Here is a 20023-nt window from a genome sequence, read left to right as displayed (position 1 = left end):
TATTGTGTCTCAAAGCTGTGGCTCTATTAACTCCTGGGATCAAATCAGATTTATGAAATGAGCAGGTCTTACTTCTTATTTTTAAAATTCTTCTTACCAAACAACTGAGTGTCTCAGCTCTTCTCTGACAGTCAAATCAGGCTACTAGGAAACATGACATGTATAGATTTTTCTTGGGAGACTAGCTCTCAGGTGCTCTAGACTTAAGGGATGGACTTAGGTTTTCCACACACAAGTCTGTATTTGTCCACAGGCTGTGATTGCCAGCTGTTTGAACTACGACACATAGGTGGTTTTAAACCCCTTTCATCTCCTCTCACGTTTCCTTCCCAACAGCACAGGGATTCCTCACATGGGATCCACGGACTTCCAGTCATCCCTCAGGTCTATTCAGCATCCTCCCTCCCAACCAGCTCAGAACTATGTGGTGATAGTACTATGTCTGTGTATCAGTGAGAAAGAATGGCAGGAGAACGAATTCTAGAGGAGAAGGGAACTGAGTCCAAATGGAGGCCCTAGTGCCTATTCATAGCCTGGATACACTAGCAAGTCTCTCTAGGTTTCATTTCCTTCAGTCCTTCCAAATACAATCAGAGAAACTGCAGGCAAGTCCCAGGACAAAGAATGCTGCTGCCATGTGGGGCATCTAAGTCTAAGCCAGCCTTGGCAGTCAGCCATGGCCGCGAGTCATCCTCAATTTTTTTCAAATGGAGAAATTAGAGGAAGTGAACACTTCCATGCAAAGCAGGACATCTCAGAACCCAGTTTTATTTTCTAAGAGAAGGAGCAATCAATGTGATTCTGCTAGAGCCTATAGATTAATCAGAGAGTATTGAGCAGCCAAGCCGAGGAGCAGCAAGGTATTCATTCTGGAGCCATCACTGTGCTCCAGACAAGGACAGAGCTACAACAAAGCAGTAATCACAGTCCCCAAAAGAGCAGGAACGGGAGGAAGGTGATGAAAGTGACACTGAGGTGACTTCTGTGGACCATGATGACCACGTTCTAGAGGGAATGAAGTCAGGTTTCTGCATGCCCTGCATTCATTTGGCCATCACATCTGAATGATAGCCACGGGTATAAAAGCTGACTTTAGACTTCAGCAGAAGAGAGGATGTGAACACAAATACACAAGTAGATAGGATATACACACAGTGAAAAGCAACAAAGACACAACATGATGGAAAGATGGAACAGAAGACTACCGCTGATGTGGGATGCCCTTCTGTACGCTGTGAATATGTGTTGCTTTTATTAGTTGATGAATAAAGCTGCTTTGGCTATGGGAGGGCAGAATATAGCTAGGTGGGAAAGCCAAACTGAATACGAGTGAAAGAAGGTGAAGTCGAGGGGATACCAGCAGCCATAGGAGAAGCAAGATGTGAGGTAACAAGTCATAAGATTCGTGGTAAAATATAAAATAATGGGAATGGGTTAATTTAAAAGTAAGAGCTAGCTAGTAATAAGCCTGAGCCATTGGTCAACTTTTATATTTAATATAAGCTTGAGTGTTTATTTATTCAAGAACTGGAGGGTGGGAGAGAAACTACCAGTTACATACTGCTTTGGGGGTTAGGATAATTCTTCAGAGAAAGATGTGAAGAACAACTGTGATATGGACATTTACAGATAGGACAACTCTTAGGGCATTTCCACACAAGGTAGAAAACAAATATCACATATGAGAAGTATCTGGTAGTTCATTCTGGATTAAGGACTGGATGCCTGATGACACCCAATGACTAGAGACGGGAGGATGGATTGTATTCATATTGGTATAGGTGATGCTGCAAACCCTACGATAAATAACCAGGACTTAGTTAGCAAACAGAATTACTCTCATTAGGGAAGGTCATTCTTCCCAATTAAATAATTCTGAACTGTCAATATTTTCTTTAATACTCAACTCAAGCTCTTATTTCCTTTGGTAAGATTCTACATTTTCTATGATGTGGAAAAAATATGATGGTCAGGGAGCATCTATGTCTACAAACATCTGCTGTGCCCTTGCCTATTTTCCTGAGGTTTCAAGGAAGAAGGGATATGGTGTCCCTTTCCTGCTAACAACTACATCTATTTCCCATCATCCAAGCCTGTCACCCATTTCTATTCTTTTGTAGTTCACTCTCTAACCTGACTTTGCCAGCTTTTGTTCCTCATTATAAAAGGTCCTTATTTTCATCCATACTCTTTTTTGTGTTTATTTATTTTGAAATTTTATTTTATGTGTATGTTTTGCCTGTGTGTATGCTTGTGTACTATGTGCATGCCTGGTGCTGGTGGAAGCCAAAAGAAGGTTTGCTGGGAATCAAACCTGGGTCTACCGGAAGAGCAGCTGACCCATCTTGGCAGCTACATGTGTTGTTTTCCTTCTTTCAAGACAGGGTTTCTCTGTAGCCCTAGCTGTCCTGGAACTCACTCTGTAGACCAGGCTGGCCTTGAATTCAGAGACCACCTGCTCCCGCCTCCTCAGTGCTGGGAATAAAGACGTGTACCTCTACACAGAGTTGTGTGTTGTTTTCTTGAGACAGAGTCTTGCTATGTAACCCATGTTGGCCTTGGCCTTGGCATTCTTTTGCCTAAGCCATCTGATTCTTGGAATTACCAGCATGTGATATGGTTATCAAGCTTCCAAACGTACTCTTTAAATCAGTATTGGTTGCCTCCACTTCACTCAATGTGGCACCCATCTTCACTGTATTATATTGTCACTTAAGTCCTCGATGACTCTTCCGCTGCCAGGTTGAAGGAATAGTTTCAATTCAAATTTCACCAGGCACCTCTGTTCAATTTCAGTCCACTGACTACTGTCCTGTATTCTCCAACCCTTCTACTCATATACCCTACCAAACCACTGTTCTTTTAGCATCCATAAACCATAACAGTCATGTCTGTAGCCTGTGTTCTTTACCTGATTTGTTCTTCCTGAGTGGTGTCATAGGTTTCACGGTTTTAGTGTCGATGCTCAGGTCAGGACATCCTCCTAGAACTGTGACTCTCATTTACTCTGATGTCTGAAAGACCTCAGCACTTAATTATACTCAAGTAACTCAAACTTGGGATGTCTAAGCCATAATATACTTTTCTTTCAAACCTGGAGCATCCTTTTCTATTGTTTCTGCCTCATCAGCATGCACATTTGTTATTTGGGACTAATTTCTGTCTATCCTTTAAGACTCATTCAGAACTTATCTTTCCCAGAAAGTTCTGGCACATGACTCCAAAGCAACACTAATATGCTTCATTTATGAAAAAATATATGGGGCTGGAGAGATGGCTCGGTGGTTAAGAACACTGGCTGCTCTTCCAGAGGTCCTGAGTTCAATTCCCAGCACCCACATGGTGGCTCACAGCCATCTGTAATGAGATCTGGTGCTCTCTTCTGGAATGCAGGCACAAATGGAGGCAGAATGTTGTATACATAATAAATAAATCTTTAAAAAAATATGCAACACACACACAGACATTATATCTGGATAGCATACTACACAGTAAGAGCCCAAGGGCAGGGATGAGGTTTAACCATCTCTTAATATCTAGAACCTAGGACGATCCTTGAGTCTTGGTAGCTACCCCATAAATTCTTGCTACATGAACAATTGTAGTGAGCCGGACAGGATCGCCATTACAAGATGGCGCCTACATCCTGTCTTGTTGGAAATAAACAACTCCATATTTGGCTATGCCTTTGAGAGCTGCGCGTCCGTCCCCGCTTCCCGCATGCGCGGTGGATGAGGATCCTTGAGCCTATCCCGATGCGGTCTGGTGGCAGCTGTTGGTGGCAGCCAATCACAGGGCAACCCGTGTGCCAATTCCCTATTTAAGCAGCTGCCTAAATGCCCCTGCCCCTTCGCTTTATGCTCTCTCTCGCTTTCCCCCCTTTGCTTCCTGCTGTATCTCCCCTTCGCTCCCTGCCCTTCCCTTCCTCTCCCTCGTTTTCCTGCCCTCTCGTTTCCTGCTCCCCATCAATAAAGGGTACTCCAGTAAAGCGTGTTCTGAGTAGAATCCTGATGTGGTGGTCATTCTTCCTCGTCGGTCTAGAAGTCCGCCACAAACAATGAGAATTATATTTTAGAAAGTGATCTGTTGACAGTACAAGATCCTACTTCTAAAAGTGTTCTGCCAGATATTATGGGCCTATAGTCAAAGTTGGATGCCCCAATATTACAGAGAAACCTTGGGTAACTGTCTAGGCAGCCAGCTGTTTCTATCATCTTACATTTTTTGGAAGTTGCTTGCTTGCACTTCCTGCTTACTCAGTTAATATTACTTTCCTTCTCAGGTCTTTGATGGGGCTGAAGACTTGTTACAGTTACAACCCTCTCCAATCTTATCTAAGGGCATACTAGATACAGGACGGAGACTCTTCAGGAAAGACAACTATTGGAACAGTTGCTGTAATTTGCCAGTCACCTACGGTCTGGACGTCTGGAATGTGTACTTGCTGGATGTTCTTGTCGGTTGTAGTTTCTTTTCTCTGAGCAATACTTGATAGCTCTTCTTATTGTCTATAGTTTTATGTTAGAATTAAAACCTTCTTAATTAGACAAGAAAGGGGAAATGTTCTGGGAATTTGGCCATTCAGTCTAATGACCAACGGAATGGAATGGGCTGGCTGGATGGGCAGTCTTCTCTGAGGACACGTGACCCTCTGAGAAGCGAGGGAGATGCTCTCTCTGGGATGTGGTAGGCTTCCTGATGCCACAGCTCAATGGCCTGGTCCTGAGCTCTCCCCATCCTTCCCTGGTGGACGAAGAGGCAGCGGCCCTACTTCATTCTGTATTTGTATCTGTGTTATTTCCATTTCGTCTGTGAATAAATAAATCCTGATCCTAGACTTCCATGGATTGTCGCTTGACACTGCTCCCTCCCTTGCAACTGTGCTCTATCCACAGCTAACAAGTCTGCAGCATTTTCTTGAAATGGGAATTAAATGGTCACCAAATATTTTTAAAACCCAAAGTAGTTCATTATATGTTGATATTTACAATAATAAAATGATAAGCAATTGACAGTTTCTCCACCTGGTCTTAATTTCCACACTTATCAAAGCTGGATAAAACTGGAGGTTTTTAATACATTACAGGATAATTTATAATACTATATGGCCACAAAAATTAATTGTTAGAAATTGCCATGCTCAAAAAGACTTTCACAACAGCTATTATTTGCAACAATCACATACAATTAGAGCAGTTCCACCACATATAGGAGAAAAGCCCCTCCTGCTGTTTGACCTCAAGGCTTGCCAGTGTGATGTGATTGCCAGTGTGATGTAATCGTCAGTGTGTCGTAAATCACCAGTGTGATGTAATGGCCCGTGTGTTGTAATTGGCAATGTGTGATGTAATCAGCAGCGTGATATAATAGCCAGTGTGTTGTAATCGGCAGTGTGATGTAATGGCCAGTGTGTTGTAATTGGCAATGTGTGATGTAATCAGCAGCGTGATATAATAGCCAGTGTGTTGTAATCGGCAGTGTGTGATGTAATCGGCAGTGTGATGTAATCGACGGTGTGTGATGTAATCGGCAGTGTGAGATGTAATCGGCAGTGTGATGTAATTAGCAGTGTGACGCAATAGCCAGTGTGTTGTAATTGGCAGTGTGTGATGCAATAGCCAGTGTGTTGTAATTGGCAGTGTGTGATATAATTGGCAGTGTGATGTAATTACCAGTGTGAAGCAAGGCTGCCTACTGTGATCGTAGGGCCCTGGAGCTGCTGCTCACAACGGAAGGTCAGGATTAAGTAAAAGTGTCTGGGGAGGCTGCCATCTGGGGAGAAAGGCCAGTACAGGGAAGAGTCTGGGAGCTGTAGGGCCAAGTGGGATGAAGAAAGAAGGGTTCTTTAGGCTTGCGACAACGCAAAGGGTTTACCTGATTCATGATGGAAAACTTCCTCCCTATCCTGTTGTCTGGCAGCCGGAAGCCCTTCCTTCTCATACCATCTTCCGACTCTGACTTAAACACCTTCTCGGGGTCTCCTTTCTCCTCCCCCTCAGAGAGCTCCTTCTGCTTCCTCTTCTTCCTTCTGTTCCTCCGCTCCTTAGCACTCTTTGAGCTGAGTTTAGAAAGTTCAGATGAGCTCCGTGGAGAGCCAACCCCATCTTCACCTTCTTCTTCAATGGCATCTTCTGAGACAGTGCCTGCTGAAGTGGCCATTGCAGCAGCCTAGGAAAGAGCCATAGCGATAGACCTCGTCACAAGCATTATCTGGGGCCACTCAGGTCAGCCACAGACAGACAGGGACAGGAGCCTGCCCTGAGGAGGGGGCTGTGGTCAGCACTGGCTGCTCCCACCTTCTGGGTGAGCTTGCATCCTGGTACACATGCCTGAGTGACCTGCACTCATAGCAAGCACGCTGGGGATTTACTCTGAGGATCCCACACATAGGGATCTTCATACAAAGGATTCCTTAGTGAGCAACAATGGAAATGAATGCTTAGAAATCATATTACATATTAAAATACATATATATGTCTACATATGTGTACTATATGTATGAGAATAATAAATGGTAAGAGTAATAGACTCACAACTGTTTCTAAATTTTGTTTTATGCCTATATCTTCATTTTAAGTTTTTAAAAAGTATTTATTTTTATATGTACGTATATGGTGTGTGTGTCTGCATGCGCATGCTCTTATGGACAAGAGTGAGCAGTTGATACCAGAGGTGAACCTAGGATCCCATCCACCCTGTTTTTTGAGATAGGGTCTCTCACTAGCCTGGAACTGACCAAACAGGTTAGGCTGGCTTTGCCAGGAATCCCTGGGATCCACCTGTCTCTGCCTCTTCAAGGCTGGGATTACAGGTGTGAGCCATCATGTTTGGCTTTTTCTGTGTGTTCTGGGGGATAAACTCAGGTCCTCATGCTTGTGTGGAAAGCACGCACTTGACAGAATTCTCTCCCCATATTTTCTTTTAAATGAGAAATAATACTCTATGGCCATAGTGAATCCATAATGGGCTCACTATGTTTTTCTGTGTTTGGGGGTACAGTCCTGTTGTAGAGCACCTGTGCTCAGGATACCCAAAGTTCCATGTCCAATCCCCAGCACCAGGTCAATAGACAAACCAGACCAGGCTTATCGAAGCATGGCATTAACTACTCATCAGAAGTGAATAAGTAGATAACTTCCTAGTCATCACAGCAGCTGGACGCGGAGCTATGGTAATCAATAAAAGAACATTGCAGTGGAGATCAACAGGAGCAGCAGCACCGACATCTGGAAGAAGATGCAGAGCCACCCACCTGGGCTTCTTCCTGCTGCTTCTTGAGCTGCTCCAGCATTGCTTTGAACTCAGCTTCTTTTTGCTCGGCCTCTTCCAACGTTGCCTGGTTCTGCTCTTCGTAAGCCATGGCCACCACAGCCAAGATTAAGTTCACCAAGTAGAAAGAACCCACAAAGATGACCAAGACAAAGAAGATCATGTATGTTTTCCCAGCCGCTCGTAAGGTCTGAAAGACAAAAGCCATCTTATCAGCGATTTTCATTGAAGGAAGCAGGATGAAGACACAGCGTGAGCCCAGCTCCTCAGCAGTACCACTGCCACCAGGTAAGTCAGAGCTTCCTTGTACGGTGTTTGTGTGGTACTTTACACCAATCCCACATCCCAGCGGTCAAATGCCTTCCTAATGTTTAATCCTCACTTCCACTGTGGAGAAAATATCTCCTGCATTTTGCTTTCATAGAAAAAACTCTATCTATCTGTCTGTCTGTCTGTCTACCTCCCTGCCTGCCTACCTGTCTATTTTAGATAAAATCTCACAATGTAGCCTGGTTGGTATAGAACTTGCTATGTAAATCAGACTGGCTTCAAATACTGTGATCCTTTTGCCTTTGTCTCCCAAAAGCCAGGACCACTGATCCATATCACAGACCTGGCTTATCTTTATTCTTTTGGTTAGCAACGATTTAACGGAATTTAGTATCTATTAGGCCCAACAGTAAGAACTGACCTGGGGATCGGAACTAGAAGCCTGTTTTAGAGGTTCCTTTTTGCAAGGAGAGATTTATTTTTTATTTTCTAACTAACCAGCATCATCGAAAACCATAGAGAAAACAATGGATTGTCATGGGATCATCAGCAACACCAATTTCCTCATTATGACTTGAGAAATCACAAGACACCTAAAGTCATCAGTGTGGCCCAACAAGATGGGGACCAGCCTTACTCTCACTCATACCACGCCTGAAAAAGTCCGAACTACAGCTCCAAGTCATGCTTGAAGGTCCCACGGATAGAAACCCATCATGTTAACACTGGAAGGAGCCCTGCCCCCACTGGAACCCCGGAAGACACGCTGCAGAGAGCAAAGTGTGGGGGAGCAGACTGCAAACCTCCAGGTGAGCCCGAAGCTGTCAGGGCTGAGAACTGGGTAAATTCACCCACCCTGCTGTGTGGGAAATACCGTTCTCAGATCCCATCTTATCTCTTCACTGTAGGTCTGTCACACAGAAGTCCCCAGCGCATCAGATCCTCATGTGGACAACATCACTACAGAAAAAGAGGCGTTGCTTACCAACTGATACAAGTTCTCCCAGTAGTCCTGGGTCATAAGGCGAAATAATGCCAAGAAGGCCCAGCTGAAAGTGTCGAAGCTTGTGTAGCCATAGTTGGGGTTCCTTCCTGCTTTCATACACTGGTATCCCTCTGGGCATTGCCTGAAGAAAGAAAGGGACACAGCTAGTAACTCAAGTCCCTCAGTTTTATTCCTGGCAACACACACACACACACACACACACACACACACACACACACACACAATGTGGTGGCATTCCTATTTTATTTTAATAAATAAAGCTTGCCTGAAGATCAGAGTAAAACAGCCCCACTGGTCAGCCTTACAGACCAGGTAATGATAACATACACCTTTTTTTTTTTTTTTTTGGTTTTTCGAGACAGGGTTTCTCTGTAGCTATGGAGCCTGTCCTGAAACTAGCTCTTGTAGACCAGGCTGGCCTCGAACTCACAGAGATCCGCCTGCCTCTGCCTCCCGAGTGCTGGGATTAAAGGCGTGCGCAACCACCACCCGGCTAACATACACCTTTAATCCCAGTGGCCACACTAGTTTGCCACAGAAGCCAAGTGGTAATGGTGCACGCCTTTAATTCCAGCCCTCGAGAGACAGCTCTCAAACACAATCTCATTCTGAGATTCCTGGAGGCAGGATCGTCATTTTGGACTGAGGTTGAGGTAATAGTCAGTGGTTGGCTGTTTTGTTTTTCGGATCTTCAGGTTCAATCCCAATTTCTCTCTCTGAATTTTTATGAATTGTGCTTCACATATACACGTGCACATGCACACACACAGAATGAGAGAGAAAGGAAGTTTAGAACGTTTCAAAATAATCCTCCCAAGTCATGACCTTGGAAATAATAGATTACACAGACCCATCTATTCCATGCCCTTGGAGACAGACATAACCACCTCCACAGCCTGGACAATAAGCTGGAAGAAAGATAAGCACAGAGAGAGAGAGGAGAGAGACAAAGACAGAGATAGAGAGACAGAGACAGACGGGGGGGGGGAGAAGGAGGAAGAGGACGAGGAAGAAGAAGGGGAAGAAAATAACAGCTAGGTAATGTCTGGGGAAGGTCTAGAATCTGAGTGACCTGGCAGTCTTCAAGGATGGAGATGCTGAGATCTGTGCACACTTAGGTGTTGGGAGCTCAGTGGGTAGAACCCATGGATGTACACTTTAGAGATAGGCCAGATGGCTGGATGTGTGCCAAGCATAAGAATCACTGCCTTATGATATCACAGATCCATATTAATGCATAATTTCAATCAAATTATTAATTGATTAATTAGTAATTAAAATTAGCTGCTATTGTCATTGACAAATACTTGGAAGTTAAGTTCTTGGTTGTCTGTTCTTTTAACACTTGGTGTGTTGACCTAAGGTACAGTGATTTCAATTATATGATGTCAATTATGTGATTTCTCCTGCCTTTGGACACATTTGATGTCTCTTTTAATGTAAATTATAGTATCTACTTTAATATAAAACAATTTCTGGTTGTCAGGGTCATACTAAAACAGCAAATCCTAGGGGACCAATGTAGTGAGTGAACCATCACCACCCTACATGTGCTTACAGAATAGCTGTATTGATAATATTATAATATGTGTCTGTGTGTGTGTGTAATATTATATGGTAAACCATCACCACCCTACATGTGCTTACAGAATAGCTGTATTGATAATATTATAATATGTGTCTGTGTGTGTAATATTATATGGTAAACCATCACCACCCTACATGTGTTTACAGAATAGCTGTATTGATAATATTATAATATGTGTCTGTGTGTGTGTGTGTAATATTATATGGTAAACCATCACCACCCTACATGTGTTTACAGAATAGCTGTATTGATAATATTATAATATGTGTCTGTGTGTGTGTGTGTAATATTATATGGTAAACCATCACCACCCTACATGTGTTTACAGAATAGCTGTATTGATAATATTATAATATGTGTCTGTGTGTGTGTGTAATATTATATGGTAAACCATCACCACCCTACATGTGCTTACAGAATAGCTGTATGGATAGTATTATAAAAAGTGTGTATGTGTGTGTGTGTAATATTATATGGTAAACCATCACCACCCTACATGTGCTTACAGAATAGCTGTATGGATAGTATTATAAAAAGTGTGTATGTGTGTGTGTGTGTAATATTATATGGTGAACCATCACCACCCTACATGTGCTTACAGAATTGATAGTATTATAACGTGTATGTGTGTATGTGTGTGTAATACTATATGATAAACCATCACCACCCTACATGTGTTTATAGAATAGCTGTATTGATAGTATTATAAGAACAATAGCTTATTAGAACTATGCCATGAAGGAGAAAACCAAGACTAGCTGGATGGCTTGGCAACACTCTTAGAGCTCAAAACAACTTCAAATAGAAGCTAATTCCAAACTGGTATCTCAATGTATGCTATCCCGTCCCCATAGGGTCAGGCCTAGTGCTCTTTGGTTTGTCCTTGGATGTTGAACTCTCTCTGAGACAGTGTCCTTGTCCCAAATTGCAGTAACTGTGCTAAGTGAGGATGAGAGGGCCCTTGGCAGACAGGTAAGCTACTGGGTGCCACAGTTTCCCCTCTTCTCACAGCACTTATTTTAGTTTGAGATTACTCGTGCAGCCACCTTCTAGGGAAACATCAACCCTGGATCATCAAATACGAAACAGAAAGAAAATCAAGTCATCCAACAGGTCAGACCCATGTGTCAGGACCCAGTAAGTGCGCACAGAGAAAGTGAGAGCCTTGCTCACTTATATCCAATGCACATTAGGTAATAACATTGGGTGAGCTACTTACCCAGCATCGGAACTGTTCCCACAGAGCAAGGGTTCCAGCATGCCAGGAACTGTGTAAAAGTTTGCTAGAAGAGTTGGAAGAGGCAGGAAATGAATAGGCAGATTTCAGCGAATGAGAGAATAAGGTTGCACGGTCCCTAGCTTGCCAGCAGGAGCAGCTATTGATTTTAGCTCATATAAATCTTTCTCAACAGCAAAAAGCTGATGAGAATTCCTACCATTAATGATCTCCTGTGTGTCTAAAGCTAAGAGCTACCCGAAAGCCCTTGAGGTGAGGCTGTAGTCTCCAGTAATTTCATCTCTGCGTGCCAGGTTCTGCTAATTGGATTAAAGGGTCTAAGTCAGTCCTCAACCTTCTAGTGCTGCAACCCATGCATACAGTTCCTCATGTTGTGGTGACCCCAACATAAAATTATTTCATTGTTAATTCATAACTGTAATTTTGCTACTGTTATGAATCACAATGTAAATATCTGCTATGTAGAATATTTGCTATATGATCCTGCAAAAGGGTCATGACCCACAGGTTGAGAACCACTAGTCTAAAGTAAGTTTCTGAGATCTTCATTCCTTTATACAATTTGACCATTTAACCCTTGTAATATTTTCATCAAGATGTCCTAAAACCCTGTACTAGACATTATTGCCATGTCCTACTTAAAACCAGAAGGCTCTGTCCCTGAGGTCATCTTTGTAACACTTTCTTGAGTCTTTTCAGTGACTAGTGATGTTTTGTTTTGTTGTTGTTAATAGAAGCATTGTTATACCAAATTCTCCTTAATGTAAGATCCCAGTGCTTTGATTTATCAAATGAAGTTATAAAAACTCCTTAACTGTAGTTAAGATCACCCGACTCCCTAGACAAGATCTATTGCCAAGCTCTTACGAGCACTCAAGAGCTTTGGTTCCTAAACACAGTCTAGACTGAATGCTTAACTCTCTCAGGTAAACAGCAGTGGAAAGCAGCATGCTGAGCTTCTAGGCATGACTTTGAAAGCAGAAGTTTAGAGTGCACTTGAAGACATTTTAACTGTTCACTTGGTTTTCAACAGCTGAGGCTTAGTCAGACGTAGAGGTGCACAATGAGGCAGGCGGATCTCTGTCTGGATCACCCCAGCCTGGTCTACAGAGCGAGTTCCAGGACAGCCAGTGCTACACAGTGGAACCCTGATTAAAAATAAAATGAAACATAAAATAAAGATAAAAAGCTTCTGCACAGTCCTGCCTTGGAGATGGAAATGGCATCCCAGGCCAAGTCTGGCAGTGCTAAGCCTTTCTGGCCCAGACCACTTTGTGTAGCTCAGCAGAGGCCCCTGATAAGTAACATTGGGTCAAGTTTTCCTCTTGCAGTGGAGGTGACACCTACTTTTATTGTTGATGTATTCTTCCCAGTCAAAGCCTCTGGTGCCATTTTCAAGATAGCTCTCGTTAAAGTTTATGGGCCACACCACACACTTGTTTCGAAGATTCCCCATGAACAGCTGCAGGCCAATCAGGGCGAAAACACTCAAGCAGAACACGGTCAAGATCATCACATCAGACAGCTTCTTCACAGACTGAATGAGGGCGCCTACAATTGTCTTCAGGCCTAAAGAGACAGAGCCCCCAAAACAGAGTCAATTCAAAGTCCTCCCTACTTTCCCTAGCCCCCCATTTAGTCCTACCTCCAAGTCTCCCATAGAATCCCTCTTGAAATACGGCCACTGCATCTTTGCACACAGAATAAGAATAAGTAGGTGGAATTGTCAGTTTCCAGAAGTATCCATTTCTAAGTTAATAATCCTTTTAGAAAAGAAGCTGCTTCTAATAGCACGTGGGTCCTTCCTCCCTGGATGTACTTTCCTGCCCAGGATCCCTCCCTGCCTTCCCAACTCGCCTCCCTCTCCTACCATTGCTACTGCCTTAGCAGAGCCTTCTAGTCGCCCCTGAAGCATCCGTCATGGTTATAACCATTTTCTGTCTGTCTTGTCCACAGTCGTATCTGTAGCATCTAACTCACAATACAGATTTGTTGAGTAAACAAATTAAAAAGGACCAGGGATTAAGGAGGCTTCCAAGTCAGAAAGGGAACCACTGAATAGTTTATAAGCCAGTAGGAAGCAAGAAGGCACAATATCGTTTCTGAAGAACCCTAGAAATGCTGATGTATCGCAAAGATAAGTGCTATCAATACAGTTTGCCTTTCCATTTAAAAGTGCGTGTCCTGCTTGCTACAGTAACCTTTCTTGTGTCTTATATTAAAAAGAGAACACTTGTAACTCATTTTAATGTAAGGTTTTATTTTATTTTTGTGTTTGGTGTTGGAAATTGAATTCAGTTTTGTGCATGGCAGGCACATGCCTCTGAAGGAATTATGTTATAACAGTCCCAATTTGAGGTTTAAAATGTGAGACAATGGTTTCAATTTAAACCTGAAGATGGTCACTTCCACGCTGCATAAGAAGATATTAATGATGGGAGACACATAAAAATATAATTATAGGTTTATGGTGCTTGAGCCAAAAGAGTCTGTGTATGACAATCCTCAGCATGCTCAACAGCAGGCTATCATAGGACATGGCCCACAAAACACAAACACTTTTGCAGTGTTCAAGATGAGCAAGAGGAGACTCTGAGCCTTGATACATAGGGCTCAGGGAGGAGCTCAACCTTGATAAATTTCTGATGGCAAGAATACAAGGCTGACATTCCAGGGACAGCTGATGTGAGAGAGCATTGCTGGCCCAGGCTGGGTGGTGGCTCATCACTAATCCTAAGAAAGTATGCTACTTACACAGATCATCTGGGCACTACAACCAACCCTCTGGGCTCTCAGCATTTTCACATTTAAAGGGATAATAAGAACAAGGCCATGCGAGATGTCAGAGCATTTGCCCAGCACAGGGAAGGTCCTGGTCTCCATCCCCACCCCCCCACACCACCAGAAATAAATGCGTAAATAAAGAGACAGTCGAGGCTGATCACCAGGCCACTATGAGGACTGAGCATGTTTCCTACTTAACGGAGCAGCTGGTGCATCGTGAATGAGGCTAATTATTATTGTCTGAGCCTTAATTTATTCATCTATAAAAATCTGCAATACCAATTTCATTGAATTGTCAAGACATTTAAGTGAAATAAATATAAAAGTATCTAACGCAGGACATGACACAGCGTGTGTCACGGGTCATTACTTTATATCTAGTGCCCCCTCAAAGGGGCTTTGTTGGGCTAATGTCCCTGCTCAGGGCTAACCCATCTGATGATGATCTAATGGGTGTTTGGACATGCTTTTTGGACCCTGTATTTTGTAAGTGACTATCTAAAATGCTTAGAGTTAAGTTCAGTAGAATTTTCTTCTTGAGTCCAATAGTAGCAATGGATGTTGTGCCTAGTCCAGGATCTGGCCCAAAATAGGAAGTTTAATAAATTTTTATTGAAAGAGTAAATAATAGAGAATTTTTTCTCTTCTTACAGATAACCAGACAGGTATCTAAAGAGGAAAGTGTGCAGAGGCCTGGGTCTTCTTACAGTACAGCCTTCCCTGGAGGCTACAGAACCAAAGGGGTTACAGAGACAGTTTCTACTCAGACTCTTAATCTCACAGGGCTCTAGCCTGGGAGTAGCCCAGGCACTGAGCAGTCCCGTTAGTCACTATTCTAACACACTTAAGACCTCCGTTCTCTCCCATGGGATGCGCACGGCAGTGGCAGTTAAGGAGAGAAGCTGATGAATCTTTTCTCAGGGCCTTTAAAGATAGGGCAGAGAGTCAAGAAATGAGATGCCAATGACCTTTAATGCCCACGGCCTATGCTCTCACAGCTAGGCACGTCACGTAGCAACCCAGAATTAGGCAACTGAGTTTCATACCACTTCTGAAAATGGAAATTCCTCATTATATTTTGCCTGGGTTGGATGGGGTAGGTCTACACTGGGCCAATAATTCAAGTTCAGCCATTTAAGTGATTGAAGGGTGAGCCAAACAGAACAACTGGGTGGATCACTGAAGAATGACTGTCTCTTCACCTAGACTTTTTAATAAAGAACTTATACAGCTACCTCTTTTAAAGCCACGGAAAAACATCTATCTGGATACCGGATAATTATCTAATGCTCTTGGCATCGCTATTTTAACTGAATCAAAAAGAATGTTGCTACTTACAATAGCAAGAAGAACTTAAAATTACAAAACATACAGAAAGGACTTATTATAAATCAAATGAATCAATCAATAAATCATATAATTTCACCATGAGTCTGACCTGATTTTCCAGAGTGGGAAATCTTTGGGTGTTCCAAGTCTGTATAACAAGAAATTCTAGGCCACAAGCTCTAACTGTCCCTGTCCCTGAGGGTGTGCTGTTAGTAGCTTTGTTTGTACAAGGTGACTCTCTCTTGGTACTTACGGATATCAGTGTGGACATCTGACCTTAATCCAGACCCTTTCCTATAAGGGTCTGGAGCAGCACATAAACAGTTATCTGACCATGTGGCAGAAGTATTAACACATAAAGCTGGGCACTAGGCAGGAGCCACACTGTGTCATTTTAAGATGTACCTGACAAAGCAAAGGAATTTGTATTTGAAAAAAGAAAAGAAACAGACATGTGGAGAGAGGGGTGGAAACTCGGGGGTCTCTAGTGTCTCCTAGGTCGGCATAACTACAGCCTGTGGCTTTCCAGTAGAGCTCCCGTCCTAGGCCTGTCACCGGCAGGTGGCTTACTGTCCCTTCTCTGTCAGCCAGATGTCTCAGTTGAAGAAATCTGGAAACATAATTCCACACAGCTAAAAACCCTTTCCTCAGTCATCCTGACGTCTGAGCTTAGATCATCTTGCTGGTGAGTTTGTTTAGCGTAAGAAGTGAGAAGTGGAAACTTAGTTGGAAATAGCATTCCGGTTGCCCGCATCACAGAGGCTCAGAGATAAAGCTAGTTAGGCAGGAGCATCACTAAACCGCATTAAGAGCAGCCGTCTACAAAGCACTCTCTGAGACCCGCATGCGGTATGGCATGAGGCGTGCAGAAGGATACAGGTTGCAGAGCAGCCCTGGAAGCAGCCACCACCACCTCTTCTTCCCACAGGCCGATAAGAACACAGCCACATCCCCAGAGACGTCAGCGGTAATCTTCAGCTGTGTGCCTAATGCATCTCCTACATTCCTGCTAAGGTCACCTGAAGCGACTGCTCACAGCACCACACTGACTACCACCAGCGCTGGTCAGGAGAGCCTCCTGGTGGCACCGTTCTGGCTGAGAAGAGCAGCGGTCTTGCTTCTATTGGCTCACACCACCGCATGCCAGAACCAGCAATACACTCGCCGAAAACCAATTACCCAAAACAGAGCAGAATGCTTCTGCAAAGGACTCCTACACAACAGAGTGCGCAACAGAAGCCACGTGGGGGCAGATTGGACAGGGAGAACTCCTAGAGAGGCGAGCATGAGTGCTCATCGGAACAGAAGTTCAGACGTTCACTACAGCCTGTGAGAAGACAGTGGGACCCAGCTACCCAAGAGGTTCCTGGAGATTTTAGTGACTTTGAGAAGCAGGAGAAGCTGGTGCTGCAGGCTTCTACCCCACTCTACATCCAAAGGCACCTTTAATCCTCCTGTCACCTAACCCCAAATCTCCTGAAAGGGGAACACAGCCAGCTAATGTGCCGAGTCCGGAGACGATGTGTCAGCCGTGCACGCTGGGGTCAAGTCTGCTGCTGCGATGGTCCAATTATAAATAAAGTCAATTCATATTCCCCGGCTTGTTGCACAGGTTGAGAAATGTAAGAGTTTGAGCTAATTTCCCACAAGATTAATATTGGACTTGCTCTCAGCAGTAGTCGGAGAGTGCCCTGTTCTGTCAGGCTGGCTGGTCCCAAGGGCAAAGCAGACCTTGTTCACGATGTCTCCTGCAAATGGTTGCTCTCTTAGTCCTTTTCCACTTAGGACCACACTACATTTTGGTGATTTTTTTTCCTTAATATGCAATGTAGAAGGAAGAGAAACACAAAAGCGACAAGACTTAAAACTTTAGTATTTAAAAGGAAACGATCATGGGCATGGAGGTGCATGCCTTTAAATCCAGCACTCGGCAGGGAGGCTGAGCTTTCAATCTGAGGCCAGCCTGGTCTACAGAGTGAGTTCCACAATATCAGGGCTACACAGAGAAACCCTGTCAGGGGGAAAAAAGACCACATAATAAATAAATAGAAAGAAAAAACCCGTCAGTGAATATTGTAGTTTTATAAAGTGTCTTTTTCCATCCTGTCGCTAAGTAGGAAAACAGCCACACGCACGATGAGCACATTTAAAGAAAACACTGTAAAAGCTGGGCAGGAAGGAAAAGCCACACCCACTTTCTGTTTCCTACCTGATCTCATTGGGTAAGAATGACAACAGAGAAATGGAATACCCAGGAGAAAAGTAATGCAGAGTCCCAGCTGGGGCGGACAGGATGGACTGGATGCGGGTGACGGAATGCAAAGGAGCCTGCAGCTGCAGGCCTCCCCGCTCCAGCTCTGCTCAGGCTGCCGTCCTCTCCAGGAGACACAGGAGAACTCCTGAGGTGAGCTCTGGACTGAGGTGTTTGTCCTACAGCCTGTGTCCCCTCTGATGGAGTCCTTCAGATGTTCCCCTTCTGCTGAGGCTCCCCATGAATGAAAAGTGCAAACAAAGATTTAAGAGATGAACTCCCTGACAGAATAGCTCAATGTCAAGTTGAACATCACCAATTCTGGCCCAAAGACAGTGACTCTTTCAGCACAGAATGTTTGTGCACTGTTTCTCCGAAGATAAAGCCTTTGAAACAAAAAGAAGCCACAAGTAGGCTGTATCTGGGTCTTTACCCACCAAGTAAGAATGTCAGAATGTGTACTTGGTCTTTTGTAAGTGTGTCTGTGAGGGCGTCCAAGCAGCTTTCACTAAGGCTGGAAAAGCCCCACACTCAGCGTGGCTCTGGACCTGGTATGCCCAGTGGCTTCATGCTCCTGTTGCCACGCCGTCCCCACCATGCTGGACTGTTCTCCTCTACACAGTGAGACAAACGAGCCTTCCTTCTTTAAGTTGCTGCCATCAGATATTCTGTCACAGTGACAGAAAGCTGATGCCGCATCCATGCTTTCTTTCTGTAATTTGGACTGCTTCGGGGGAAGTCCAAGATCCAAACTGAGATGGGAGAAGGTGGACAGCAAAATCCTTAAGTTGCAAACATGGTTTTAACTTTGACTGAGGGCTACTGTGTCCCAGCTCTACAACCTGAAATCAAAGTAACTTTGACTTTAGACCCAATGACACACACACACACACACACACACGGTAACCCCACCTTGGCAGGAAACATGGATAACTTGGAGGTAGGAATAGGACAACGGCCCTCCAGGGAATGACAGACAAGCTCAGAACTCTACATAGGCCAACCACTGGTTTCTCTGACTCACATTCAACAGTAAGAATGGAGAGCAAAGAGTCGGAACGCAGTCACACAAGTTAGAACTTGCTGACAATGATCTGTCGCTAGCTGTACCCTTAAAGTCAGTTTCCATCCCAGTTAGCGCCCCAGAGCCAGCTCGACTGCAGCACTTACAGGAATCGGAATCAGAGAATCTACTTCAGACTGCTGAGCTAATGTCTAAATCCTGACACAAACTTTTTGCTCTGTTTTTCGTGGTAAGTGCTTGTTTATGCAGCACTGCTGTGGACCAGGCACTGTGTTATAGGCAAGCGCACGCGCGCGCGCGCGCGCGCACACACACACACACACACACACACACACGCACGCACGCACGCACGTAGAGAGAATAAGTAACCTGATAAGAATTTCTCTGCAGAGATGCCCTGCTCCAAAGTTAGCCTACAGAAGAGACAAGAACAGCAGTGCTGAGCCAGGCTAGAGAGAGACAGCATCTGCCGCCCCAGTTAGTAAGCAGAACACAGCTTTCCACTGTTTGAGATCACAGGAACATAGAGACAGATGCCTTGCAGTGTGCTGGGGGAGATGAACAGGAAACATGGGATCGTGTTTACAGGGTCCAGAGGAGGAAAGAGACCAAAGGGAAATGAAAGAAGAGATATGGCATCCAGCCACCAGAGAACAAGCCTGCCTAAGGGCTCAGTGCCCTGAGGTTCCTGGAAAACCACACCCCCAACCTACTGTCTCACAATTCTACCTTTGTGCTTGCCTCCCTGGGTCACTGACGTGACGTCAAATAGAGGGCAAAGAACTATTTCTGACATCAGCCACAGGGGACGGACCACAGGTCAGCACACGGAGTGTTCCTTAGTACCTCCGACCACAGTTAAAGTCCAAAGAGCAACACGTCTCACCTCAGCCGGGTTAACTAGTCTTAACCTTCATACATCTTCCCTTCTAGATTTCAATGTTTTAAATTATGGAATCTTAACCTGAGGTGCACGGATGGAAGCGGGATGTGAGGGTGTCTGAGTCTCAAAGGGATCGCAAACCTTCAAGAGATTTAGAAGCACTGGGCTAGCTCAGCCAGGCAGGGAAGAGCGAAAGGCAAGTATTTTCAAGAGACTGCCCTTCAACTACTTTTCATGTCACTCTCTCGCTTCCTTTTGTCCCCTCAAGTGTCTTGGCTTTTGCTGACACTGTACCTTTGACTTTACAGTGGCACCTGAATATGCTTTCGTTGCAGTTTACATTTGAGAGTGATCCCTGATCTATTCACAGCAGACAGCTGCT

The 20023-nt window shown here is 44.2% G+C and overlaps 1 protein-coding gene across 2 annotated transcripts in view; it reads right to left on the bottom strand.

Annotated features, from left to right (window-relative positions):
- The window catches only part of Scn8a (sodium voltage-gated channel alpha subunit 8), a 177063-nt gene that overhangs the window by 67476 nt on the left and 89564 nt on the right, over positions 1–20023 (bottom strand). For both annotated transcript variants that reach the window (XM_075960706.1, XM_075960707.1), the window contains exons 7-11: positions 12718–12939; positions 11353–11416; positions 8525–8666; positions 7253–7459; positions 5875–6168 (exon numbers count right to left, since the gene is read on the bottom strand). In XM_075960706.1, coding sequence (XP_075816821.1) covers positions 5875–6168; positions 7253–7459; positions 8525–8666; positions 11353–11416; positions 12718–12939 — 929 coding nt within the window. The remainder of the gene's footprint in view (positions 1–5874; positions 6169–7252; positions 7460–8524; positions 8667–11352; positions 11417–12717; positions 12940–20023) is intronic.

Source organism: Microtus pennsylvanicus, chromosome 2 (genome assembly GCF_037038515.1).
Source record: "Microtus pennsylvanicus isolate mMicPen1 chromosome 2, mMicPen1.hap1, whole genome shotgun sequence".
NCBI classification, from domain to species: Eukaryota; Metazoa; Chordata; class Mammalia; order Rodentia; family Cricetidae; genus Microtus; species Microtus pennsylvanicus.
This window is presented reverse-complemented; position numbering and strand designations above follow the sequence as displayed.